The 14,046-nt window shown below is 30.0% G+C and overlaps 1 protein-coding gene across 1 annotated transcript; it reads left to right on the top strand.

The window, feature by feature from the left end:
* Positions 1–2,252: 2,252 nt before the first annotated feature.
* Positions 2,253–3,509, top strand: LOC141717033 (putative membrane-associated kinase regulator 3). Its single transcript, XM_074519162.1, has one exon. The coding sequence runs from the start codon at positions 2,312–2,314 to the stop codon at positions 3,281–3,283; it is 972 nt and encodes a 323-aa protein (XP_074375263.1). The 5' UTR covers positions 2,253–2,311; the 3' UTR covers positions 3,284–3,509.
* The last annotated feature ends 10,537 nt before the right edge of the window (positions 3,510–14,046 follow it).

The following is a 14,046-nucleotide window of genomic DNA, read 5'->3' as shown; positions in this document are numbered from 1 at the left end:
TATTATTTAACAGATGGGAAAAATAATGGTAAAAATGTCATTTTTTCTTGTTTCAACATGCTAGTTAATTTTCACTCAAAACTTTAACTTTTAAACATGGGTTCGTATGTTATGTTAATTATAATGTTTGATATTTATACAGAATAGTAAAACAATTACAGTTTCATAGCCATAATATAATTTTAAATTTTACAAGCGACAAAAAATTGTTTTGCTCAAAGTTAAAAGGAAAGAGATACTAGATGTTTGCAGAAAGACATGAACAAAAGGTCAGGAATGACGAGAAGATTGCGAAATAAGTGAATTTATCTCGTTGGAACAGTTAGTATTCCTTCCACACACACGGTGTCACTTTTGTACCAGATTCATCATTCATGTACCAGTATGGGAAAATATTCAATAATGCTATGGATGAGTTAAATTACAATCTATATACAAATTTTAAATGTATTTATACAATAAGACTAATTTATTATATGTTTTTGTGTGTTACATCTTTTTATTATAAGCTGCAAATTAGTAGTATTAAATTTAAAATTAGTAGTTCATGTTTCTATGTTAAATCTCTTCTACAAACAGTTAATGATGATATGTAATTATACTTTAAACTTTTAGTGTACATGTTGTATTAAATTTTCATATATATACACACTCAGTTTTACTCAAAATGTGTATAAGAAATATTTGGACAAGTAATATTATACTAAGAGCATCATAATAGTGAATGATATACCTTTTTTATAAAAATATAGTCAACTTATTTTTTGATACGAAATTTCATGATAATTGAAGAATTGATCATATAATTCAAACTAAAGTCAAGTCAGATTTTACACTCTAGTTTTAATCGCGACCCTAATCTTGACTTTACTCATTTATTAATAAGTTCGGAATTATGTCGATTTCGACTTGTATATAAACATAAGCAGAGTCGAGTATTGCTAAACGAGTTTAAACTCGTCCAAAAACTTTAACTTTTACAGTTCTCTTTTTTTTTTTTTTAACTTAACTAACAGAATTTGTGCATCAAGCATCAACAGCAAGACTAAAAAGAAATAGGTCATTATGGGTATTTCCGTAAAATTAATGTAAGCTGTTCAATTTAAATATGGAAGATATTTGTATGAGAAAACATATATATATATATATATATATCCTGGGCTACTCCAATATAAATTAATTTAAAATAAAACCTAGAAACCAAACATAACCCATTAAAATCAAAGCATTAAAATCAAAGAAGCCCACAGCCAAGCCTGACAACATACACGCTGATACAAACATTTTCACTCATCTTACCAATAAACACATATATATTTTCACATTTGATAACCATATTTTCACATTTGATAACCACCATCTCCTGTGACTACCACCAATTTTACATCCATATATTACTCACGCTGCTACCATTATTCACCTGCGATCAATAACCTATTCTCACAAATATCTAGTCATCAACCCTCAATCTCTTATTGCGTTGATTACTATCTCCGGCGATCTTCATCTTCTCTGGCCATGAAAAAAACACACCTTCACTACCTTTTTTTTCACCCAACACTATCTACTTTTGATTTACAACATACTCACTATCAATACCAGCCTAACTTCAAAAAATCACCATCAATATATCAAGTATCAATTTGAATACAATAAATCAATATAATTAAGTCAAATTTAAACTCCGATATAGAAATCACTAATTTGAATCATAGAAATCACTAACTTGTTTTACTAAAATCACAAAATTCTTCAGCAGAATATAACAACGTTTTTAGTCTTAGAATGACTAATTTCTTTGCTTTTTTGATAAATTAAATTATTAATTGAGTTGTATTCCATTTACGGCACATAAGAGGGCATTTCAATTTATTAGAAGGAAGTGGAAAAGAAAGCACACGGAAGAAAGACATCTAATCTATTTTAATCTAATCTATTTTAGAAATAGTGATAAGGGAGATGATGAGATCCTCTGAATAAAAGGTGACATAAACATAGATAGTTGTATGTATATGTATTTGGGTATACATGTATCGGGTGAAAGGGGGTGGTGGGTAGGTGATGAGAGTGAAGTGTGTTCTGGGTGAAAAAAGAGGAAGATGGGAGAGATCACAAAAGTGAAGTTTAGGTAAAAATCGTGCACTTCATTTTGATTATAATTTGAAATTTTAATGTATATGGCAAGTTTCTAGTTTCTATTATAATATTGGTTTCTATTTAATTATCTCCCAGTATATAATAAATGTGTTTTGATATATTATTTAAAAGTTTTCCTAGTCATAAAGCATGCATCCCCTCGTATATAAGGAGGATGGATGTCATTCATTCTAAACCAACTCAAAACCTGGTGAGAAAGAGAGTAAGAGAACAAATGGCCCCTAACTATAAACATGTAGAAGAAGATGAGGATGAGGGCTATATTGATATGGATTTAAGCTCCTTCTCTTCCAACATGTTTGCTCACTCCATAACTCATACTTCTTCTCCCCCACAAGATATAGAATTTGAGTTCTTTTCCAATGATCAAGAAAGTGAAGCCACAATTTTTCCAGCTGATGAACTTTTTTACAAAGGAAAACTCCTCCCTCTTCACCTTCCTCCACGTTTACAAATGCTGCAAAATCTTCTCCAACACTCCACTACCACCACCACCACCACCACCACCACCACCACCATCTCACTATCTCAATCATGCAATGTTTCTCCATCGGAGTCGTTTCGTAGTACTGGTCATAAGCAGCTTAAAGACCATTTCTTGGCGGAACTCATCACTGATGATAAATTCACTGCTGATGATATTCCCAAGAAATCTTGGCCTCAGAAGAAGCTCAAGCTGATCAAGAAGTTGTTAGCTGGACAAAATCTTATGCCATATAGCGCGCATTTAAAATCCTTGTTTTCAAAATCTAGCTGTTCCAATGAATCCTTTGCAAACTCAGCCGTCAAGAAAGGAGATGCTGGAATCATATCAAAAGGTGAAAGTGATCATTTGAGCAAGAAGGCTCAAACGTCCAAGAGAATATCAGGATGGCCTATTAGACAAGAGGATCCATTAAATGTTAGTCATCGGAGATCATTTCACGGGGATATCAGGAATCATTCTACAAGTAAAAGCTCTTGTTCGTCTTCACAATCTTCCTCGTCTTCTTCACGTTCATCATCATCTTCATTTTCATTTGATACAAACGGAGTTTGTGGGCTGGATCTCCATAAGAGGAGAAGCAGCTCTGGTTCTGATACCGAAGGTTCCATTGATGCTGCAATTGCTCACTGTAAAAAGTGATCTCAACTATATTGATGTAGCTAGAATTAGGAATTGTTCATTTTCTGCAGACCGCCAAGAAACATTGCAAAATGAAAGAGCAAAGGACACAATGTGTCAATTGTTTTAATATTTTATGTGATCTTGAGGGCATCTGCTATGCGTCCCAGAACAAAAAATCGTAGTAAAATAGAGTTGTACTGTGTAAAAATACATGTTAATGTATGTAGAATTCATATTATAAATTTGTGCTTATAAGGTTTGTTATCCTTGAAATCGTTTCCAGTAACATACGTTATATAGGATCCTACTGCCTACTGATACTAATCTATAAATCACTGGTTCGTGGTCATTTGTCATTACTGCTTGGCAACAGAGAAAAAGGTATTCAAAGGAATATAGAAAAGAGCCCCGGAGAAAAAGTGAGAAACGTGATCAGGATCCAAGTAGAGAATTTTCATCCACACGTTGTACATAACTCCATTTCAAAAGGGTCCTATCTAAATATATCAGGATCTGACCAAAGATTAAACGTGTTCATTCTCTGCTGTGAATCAGCGTGTAAGGTGGGTACTACATTTCAACACATATTTTGGAGATAAAATCAAATATATGTCCTAAATAGCACGATTCGGAAAAATGATCTTAACCGAAGACCATAATGGGGGGAGGTAGTGTCCAAAATTAACTCATAAAATCTGCATTTAACTACTGATGCACGGGATATGTATGAATACACATTTCTATGTTCCCAAGGTATTTTATTAAAGAACTAGGGAGAAGAAGCTTGTTTTGTATTACTATGATATTGCATAGTAACCTTGTAATGCCTCAAAGCAATGCATAGTGTTAAGGCCAAAGGGAGAATGTGTATAAAACTTGTTGCAGAGTTCCGACCACAATACTTCTCAATCAAACACATTGTAATATGTACTACCTATGAACAAATCCCAATAGTGGCTGAGCAACTGAAAAAGACAACTAACAACTGTCCAAACCTTAATAATAAACAGATTCCCTTCCAAAATTCAGCCTTTGATTGCATGGATGTACAGTACAGTACATGATATAATGCTCACCAACCCCCACAACTTACATGCATTGCAAATTCTATTGGAAAATAATTCAGTACCTTAAAATCTTTATAATGGTTGATTCCAAAATAACAACGATAGTACTAATAATTCATGTCTCTGTGATGAGAAGAAATGATACTGTATTTTGTCATCCCCTGAATGGCTGAATCCTTGGTCTGTGAAACACGCGTGAAGCACCTAGATTATTAACTCCCTGAAGATCACTTTTCGTTGATTAGCACTTTAATCCCCACTCTTTCAGGGCCTTAGAAATGCTGGAATACCGGACCTGCTCATGGTCTGAAGTTTCAGACATGTACATGCATAAATATTTGGAAGTCATCAGTATACACACGTTGGATATATGTAATAACACTCTCACACTTTACACAAAGGTGCTCAGCCACACGATTACGCATCGTTTAAGTACATGTCAACTGTCACAGCAAAAAATATACTAATAAAATGGGAAGCATCAGTCTGCGATATTTCATAGCTACCGAGGCAGCAGTTCAACATAAGCACGCTCAATTTGAGCCATTTCTCAAAATTGTCAAGTTTTGATTTTCATATGAAATTTCAGGCTTTTTTTGTAATGTTCATGCTGAAAAGAAAAAATACAAGCGCGGGCGTGGGATAAATAACTAATTCGACCATTAATTTATAGTATAAGCATTAACAAAACACACCACCCTTTCCTATGTTAACTTTCTTACACATGACTTGCCCCTTCCACGCTTTTCAAAACTGAATCTCCCTCCTTAAACAATTCTGTGTGCTGTAAACAGTTTTAGCCTGAAATTTAACAAATTTCAGAACTAATATTTTCCTTAAACTGCAGTGAATTTATAGAAAACAGTTTATGCCTCCCCCCCTTCGAATCAGATCAATCTTGTTTTTCTCTTATGCAACAGTTCCAACGCATTTTTTCAGAGGTTTATGTATTATACCTAAAATTTCTGCAAATTTGAAGAAAGCAATGATAACATTACGAAAACCAACCATAACGCGATAAACAACAAACTGTACTCGAACTTTGGACTAGTATTAAGAAAGTGATGTTCCATGTAATTCTTTGCTGGACGCAACAATGACTAATCTATCATCTTCTGCACGTAATTAAGCTTTACGCTTGCAAAACATTGTTCAATCAACAATTATTTCAAATTCAAAGCACAAATAGTGTAATCACCATTCATAATTGCAACGTCAAGAACTGACAGAGCATTACACCAGCGGTCCTGATTCAAAGAATTATGTGCCAAACTTGTTTGATTCATTTGGATACCTTTAATCTTTTTCTAAAACTACTGTTACGGTTTCCTTTACGTTCATTCCTGGCAATCCGATAGATTAAAAATAATAATTCTTCTTAGTGATTGATTATGGTTCAATGCATTTGACAATTGACATATACACGACGAGAGGGCAAAGTCGAAAACAACAAATACTAGTATATGCTTCAGAAACTTGTAGAAAACTGGTATGCCGAGGACATGTCATGTAGGATGTTAACAAAGGCATGACAGAGCTGCAGTATTGTTACTGTGCAGTCTTGTCATTACAGAGAGAATACTGTGTAAAAGTTTATTGATAAAAACTTGACAATATAAACTAAAAGACTAAATGCCAAATATCAAGTGTCTATTCACTAGTCATTCAAGTTCCTTCCCTAATTTTCAAGCTAATCCATTTTACAAGTCAATGGCAATAAAAAAAATACAAGATTATATATTTATTTTTATTAAGAACATGATACACGATTAGACATATCATGCTCATGCATTGTATGTATGCTAATTTTATATTATCATCTTCAAAACCTAGACAGAATATCTACATGTTGCCCTAAAATTTTACTGTTTCTAAGATAGAAATATATGCATAATCAAAATTATCATCCCATAGGACACAGATTTGTTTGCGAAAAAGTTTTTTTGTGTATTTACATTCATCTCCCGGGGGCTTAATATATATACAGTCAGAAAAAGGCAAGTTTCAAACCACATTTTAGATGTATTCACGATAGAATTACCTAAATTATCGTTGGAAGTTGGTTTCTAAGGCCTTAAACTTTTATTTTCGTATGTAGGGCCGAGTAAAACCGAAATAAAAAAACCGAACCAAACTATGATAATTCGGTTCAGTTTGATTCTTCAGAAATTCGGTCCTGAATAGGCCGAAATAAAATTCGGTTCGGTCCGGTTCTTTTAAAAAATATTTTGGTCCGGACCGAATAGACCAAATTATATATACTATAATTTTATATTATATACATTTTACATATATCTTAAAAATTGTAATTATAATTTTTAATCTATAATTGTATTTATACACTTTTAGTACTCTATATATCACCTTACTCTAATTATATTTTAGATTTTATAATTTTTGATTTAAAATTTCAGTATAATTTTATTTTTTAAAAAAATTTGGTCCGTTCAGTCCAAAATCGGACCGAACCGAATTATTTCGGTTCGGTTCAGTCCATATTACAATTTCGGTGTTGTCTGGTCCCAGAAAAAAATGGTAATTTGGTTTTTCGGTCTCTTAGGTTTGGTCCGGTTTTGGACCGAACCAACCGAATGCTCGGCCACATTCATATCTAAGTCAATTTTTTAATGTAATTCATATAGAAATTGGGGTGAAATTAGTAACTTAAAATAGGTTATGTGAGTTTATCCCACATTAATATAGTAAATAGAGGTTGTATGCTTTATATAACATGTGTAAGAGTAGTTACAACTACTAAGACATGCGGGTGTACATGTTGTTATTGTGTGCCTCGCGTGCACACGTGCGCCGCCGCAACGACTCAGGTCGAATGGCATTGGACGAATGTCTCACGAACGCGAGGCGAAATGGGCGAGCACAGACTTGTGAAAAACCCTAGTTGCTTTTCTCTCTATTTTTTCCTACACACATACAGAATATTTGCATAAATTTTCTGCGTCGTGGAAGCAGATTAGCAATTTTTTGCACGAGGTGAGGTACATGTTGTTGTTGAACATTATGTGAGTGTGGACGCATTCCTCTGTGTTGTTTTATCCTGGAAACAAATAAGTGATATTAATGCAATCCAACACAGTGTGAGTGGAGCAATAATCTCTTCAACGAAAGTCTAGGCTTTTCGAAAGTTAGGCGACTGAGCTATTTTATTCTTTCGGACTTTTTTAAAACTTCTGTTAGATCTAAGTGATTCTCTTCTCTCTTTGTTAATTCGGCCTCTAATTATATCTTATTTTTATAATTATAATTATATGTTCCTATTAATTTATAATTATATAATTGTCTTATTATTGCGCGTCGTGTAATCATACCCAACATATACAGCTCAAAATCACCATTAAAATCCTAACTTGTAGCAAATTAGAGCTGATGATTATACAGTTAAACCTCGATGAAATAATAATCGATAAAGTAATAATCTCGCTAAAATAATATTTTTCTCCGGTCCCAACATAATAGACACAGTGTTTCTTTACTCCCGATAAAGTAATAAACTCGCTAAAGTAATATTTTTTCTTGGTCCCGACCCTATTACTTTAAAGAGGTTTAACTGTATGTTAGAGTAAGCTAATATATTGTTCCCACTGGAAACATATCCTAAAACCCCTCTTTTAAGTCACAGCATAAAGGTTTTGAATGCCTAACTTTCCAGTACTACTACAAAAACGTCAATAAATTTCACCTCTTTAACATCGATTTGAAAAATGTCCAAGAATTTTACTCTTGATTCCTCGATTGTTTAGACGAGGAAAAAAGAATAAAATATATAGATGGAAAGGAAAAAAAAATGAGAAATTTATCAAAAAGAACCATATTTTTTAATTTATTTACAAAAATACAGTCAAAGTTGCATATGAGGGTGCAGACAAGTTTGCTCGAAGTTACATACAAGTTTGCAAATGTTGCATTTCAAGTTTGCAAATGTTGCATTTCATGTTGTATATACGGTTGCAAATATTACATATAAGGTTGCAATGTATTTTTGAAAACATTTCCTGCAACCTGGTTATTTTTAAAAAAATCCAAAAAAAAATATTAACCGATAATTTTTTTTCGGTGAGTTTTTGAAGAAAATAAAAGAAAATGAAACTAAGTTAAAATACACAAGAGTATCAAATTTTATTGAGATTTTTCTCTACCTGATTAGTTACTTAACATGGGATCATAGCTTGATTTAGGAAGTGTTCTTGAATGCAAGTCATCCTACCCCGATAATAAAATATAATTATGTTGTCAGCTTTTTCAAATTTATTCAATCGTACGATTGAGGGGAAGTGTTGAATAAAATAAGAATACATCCAATGTATGCCCTATATGATGTCTAAAATTTAGGGCAATGAAAATAAAAGGTTATATCCAACAATGCACTATTAATGCCTTATATAACTAGTACAATCTCTCCAACCCCTTATTTGTCACATCTCTCCTTTGCATATATAATATTCCCTCCGTTCCATCCGTCCTTTTTAATTGTCATATTTTTTTTATCAATCAAATTGACCAATATTTGACCAATGATTAAATATTATTCTAATATTATTTAAAAAATTAAAAATTACATATTAAAGTGGATTAAATGTACTTTTCAAAGATATAATTTTTTTTATTTTGTTCAATTATACAATATATATAAACTTCAGTCAAATATGACGACTAAAAATGGATTGAAGAAGTACTTTATAATAAACTAACGTAAAAGTCCGTGCGATGCACATGCCTATATGTATATCGAAATATTATCTCGAACGAGCATGCGCCTATAAAGAAATAATTTTTTAATATAATAAATTATTATTTTACTTTATTTTATATTTGCATCGCAATTACATAATAATGAATAATATGTTTTTATAAATTTGGTTACATCCCGTAAATTTAAATAAATGAAAATATGATGACATAAAGTTCATCACTGAATTGTCTTACTTCTTTTTCTTTTTCATACATACTGTTAAGGTTGGATCAGATAATTTAAGTGATGAAAGTTTACTTTTTGTAGTAGTGTTCGATTTTTGCTCATCCCGTAAATTTTGAGATTAGATACTTATTTTAAGGTATATAAGCCTAATTACTAAAAAAATCAAAACTATATTATTATAATAAAAATATTTGAAGTTTATTTGTAGGGATATACATCGGGCTAACTCGGGGTCGGAAAGTGCTATTACTGCCCCAAACATGGATTATTTTCCTCTCCACTCCACATCCGAACAGGATTTCCCGCGGGATTTGGGAAATACTGAAAAATAATAATTTTGCATTTTTTAATAAATTTCGATGATTTAAAACAATCTACTAATTCTTATTATATAAAAATATTAATAATATCTCACTTTTTAACATCAAATCATATAAAAATTGATTTATAATATAAAGAAATGACAAATTAAAAATATATTATATTACATTGTAAAAATAAATTATTCAAGAAAATTATATAATATTTTTAAAATATAATAATAAATTAAATCCTATTATACACACACACATATAACCGTGGTCAGGGAGACACTAATCTTAGAGCTCGCCCCGATTCCCGAAATTTTTATAAAACTTGAAATTCTTGAATCCCCGACCTGAACATGGCGGGGATCGTATCGGGGTCAAGATATCGACCGAGTACACATAGTCGAACTTATTCACGAGCTGATTTTTCATTAGTCGAATAAACCATTTTTTAATTCTAGCTCGGGTCTAACTAAGTCCTTCTCGATTTAAAAATTAAAAAGTCTAAAAATGATTAAATGGTAAAATAATATTGAACCAATGTAATTATTTAATTATTTAAGAGTATTACAAAATTTACTCATTCACCTCACTATGTAATCTATATATGCCCGATTTCATTAAAATAACGATTATCACCCCCATAATAAATTATAATTAATGTTTATCCGTTATCTAGTTATCAAGGAGATGTATACAATAATGATAATAATAAGAGTAATATATGTCGTTATGGTCGGTTTCATCTATAAAGTAATCTGTATTTTTATATTATACATATTTTTACTAATAAATCAGTTTTAAAAGTTAACTTTTTAATATATTTCATTTTTGATCCGAGTACTCATTCCAAGTACTCCTGAATTAAACTGAATACTTTTGACTCGTTACACTCACTAAGTCAAACTTAATTAAACTTAATTATGATTTTTAAAAAAACAAATCTAAATAAATTACAAAGATATATTTAATATTATCAAAAAATATAAATCATAACAATTAGTAAAATAATATATATATATATATGTGTGTGTGTGTGTTTTTTTTTTGGCTTAAATAACAAGTTGTGACATCTTAAAATTTTATAGTAAAAATACAAAAATTAAACTAAAAAAAACAGAGTCACAAAAATATTATAAACCAACATTTTATTTACTCAAAAGTTACAATTATAAAAAAAAGAATTTGATAAAAAGTGAGAATGTGACTAATCTAATAAGAATTTCAAAGTGAACTACACTACGTAGCACATATGGTAGTGAAATGAAATTTATAAGTAGGAAGGGTGAGGTATGATTCTTATTCGATACACTAATAGTACTTAACTTTAATAAAAATTATGTAAGAATTGCATTTTTATACCTTTTCAATATGAAAGGGCAAAATCGTGATTTCACAACCATTAAAATGGTTTTTTTGCCTTTGTGTTGTCATTCACATACAGTAAATAGATTATTATACAAACTCTATTTCTAAACTCTCTTTCCTTTACTATTATATACTAGTTTATAAACGTACGATGCACGATTTTTAAAAATTTATTTTTAAAAAAATATATTTAAATTTTTTTAATATATATATATATATCGTTATTTCTGACGTTATTGTAATATTGTTTTTGATAGTCTTTAGGAATATTATTGCGATAGGAATATTATTGCGACAAATATGCATATATTGAGAAATACCAACGAGGAATTGCATTACAGCTATCATAATAGAAAATCATATTCTATCTATTGTTGTATCATTGTATTATATTTTGATTTTTGAATAGTAATAGAACATTATAATCTTTTTATATTTATGATTGGTTAAATTTCTAATCATATTCTAATCATATTCTATTTAGTATTGTATTAGGACATTGTATTACAATTGATATTTGAATAATATTAAAATAATTTAATCATTTTCTATATATGATTGTGTTTATAATATACTTATTTAGTAAGATATAATCTTAACCGTCTAATTTTTTTACATCAGATCAATGGTTGACATTGTTTTGGCGGTACATGATCAAACTTTTGGATAAGAAATCCCTTACGCTTATTATATATTAAGAATATAATTGTATTTTAATTTAAACATTCAATAATAATATATTAAATATATGGTAAGAATAAAACACATCGTTGGAGATAAAGTTAGTTAAATATGTACTAAGTTTTCTTTTGCTACTATGTATTGTATTTTAATAAAAACTTTTAATAATAAAATATTTTGTATAGTAAAAATAAAACACATTATTGAAGATGAAGTTACTTAAATATGTCCTAAGTTATTAGGACAAATTTTTATATTATATTTAATATTTGAAATAGGACACTGTTGGCCGTATTTTAAGATCTTGTTGAAATATTTTTTAACGGCCAATGGTTACTTGATTTATAAAATATATTTATACAATACCACACCGGCAGTAATTTTGTAGATCATCTTGATTATTATTTTGGCAGAGCATCTTAATTTTGTAAAATAATTTCATAGCATCTGAGTGAGATACACATGCTGATCATCTTAATTATTGCAAAATAATCTCATAAGATCAGAGTGAGATACACGAAGGCTAAGTAGAAGAGATTTAAGCCATTTTAATTTTACTTCACTAAGTCACTGTATCCATAGACAAGGCCTGATGTTCCGGAGAGCGAGGGACGAAACTAAAATAATAGGCTCTTAGAGCAAGTCCAACAATGTTCTAGCAAATACTTTATAAATATAACAAAATATAATATTCTAGTGATTTAAGACAATTTTGTTGTACATCTTTTATCAACTCCAACAACATGACTTATATTTGTGTCTTATTATTAAAATAATAATTTATTTGAATTATAATGAGGAAAAGGAAATGACGAGAGGAGACATATGTTTAACAAGGGAGAGATTTTTTTAAAATGAAATAATTGAGATATGGCAATGCTTCGTGATGCCTTAAAAATGAGGCACATGAGAAATGTCCTAATGTTTTAAAGTATCATTATGACATTATTGGAACAGTTTTTCTGTCTGACAGCTTTTTGGGGCACTCTTGGACTTGTTTTCAATAACACGGCAAAAATACTCATACATATAGGAAGAACAAATCATAACACTTTATTTTTCATTAAAATTGATTTGTCAATATTAGAATTATAATATTTAACAATAATAAAGTTTAACATATCGAATCTAACGTTTAATCTCATTTAAGTTTAAAAATTAAATGTAAGATAGAATCCAGTAAAATTCCTGTATAAAATCCCATACACATTTTTGATATGAAAATAATCCTATTTTTTCGTTAAAAATTATTTTTATTCATAAAAAATCATTTTTGTTGTGAAAATTATAATTTAAAGCAAATTTGTGTAAGATTCTATAGTTGTCTTTATATAAGGGTATTTTTTTATAAAGTAATGATATATATAATGTAGAGTAATGATATATAGCCATGACTTCATAAAAAACACCCTTGTATAAAGAATAATAAAGAATATCAGTAAATCATATACATAAAACACATTTACATACTAATTTTCACACCAAAAAAGATTTTTTTTATGAATAAAAAAGAATTTAAGAAAAAATTAGGATCAAATATAACATTACTACACATAATTTCATTGTTACAAAATATATAGAAATTTCTATATAGGTATCTGCACTGAATTATATGTCATACATGATTTTCAATTTTAGATGAGATTTTACATTATATTTGATATGTTAAACTTAATCGATGTTAAATATTATGATTATACCGTTAGCAAATTATTTTCTTTTAAAAAAATAAGGTATTTTGATGGTGTTGTTTATTGTTCTTTGTATAAGGTGTTATTTGTGGAGTGCAACCCATGATATTAACCTTTATTAATAAGTGAAACCTTTTTTTAATGATAATTGGTTTTACCTTATTTTGGTTTCATCGTTTTTTGGTTTCACCCCCTTAATTCCTATGTTACATAGAATTCTATGTTAGTTTTCCTAATATTTATTTATGGAATAATATTAGTAATAGAATAATAGAAAAATAAATATTAAAATTTAGGATTGTAAACGAATCGGGTCGAGTCGGGTTTTTCGTTAACGGGTTCGAGTTTGATTTTTTTTTAATGAGCCAGGTCGACTTATTTCAACTCGAGTTCGTTAACAACAAAATCGAGTTCGAGTTGTTCACGGACTCTTCGTGTCGAATTGAACTCGATCGAGTCCAAGTTGGTCAATATTTTTTTTGCTTTGGTCTTGTTTTAACAGTTGACGAGTAAGGCTCAAATTAAAGTAATATGTTAAGTCCAGCTAAACTCGTACTAGGAGGAATACACAGCCCACGCCATATTAGAAATATGCAGAGATTGAATATATGTATGTACGACTTACTTACACACTTACAAAATCAATTGACCATTTGACCCAGCCAAAACCGAAACTCTGATCGAAGAAGCTGCTCAATTCTTCTTTGTCAGATATTGAGTACAACACATGGGG

Source organism: Apium graveolens, chromosome 4 (assembly GCF_009905375.1).
Source record: "Apium graveolens cultivar Ventura chromosome 4, ASM990537v1, whole genome shotgun sequence".
NCBI lineage: Eukaryota > Viridiplantae > Streptophyta > Magnoliopsida > Apiales > Apiaceae > Apium > Apium graveolens.
Note: the sequence above shows the minus strand (reverse complement) of the source record. Positions and strands in the feature narration are given on the sequence as shown.

Bases quoted from the DNA above. Each gene is read 5' to 3' on its own strand.
- LOC141717033 (XM_074519162.1), top strand. From the start codon at position 2,312: ATGGATGTCATTCATTCTAAACCAACTCAAAACCTGGTGAGAAAGAGA.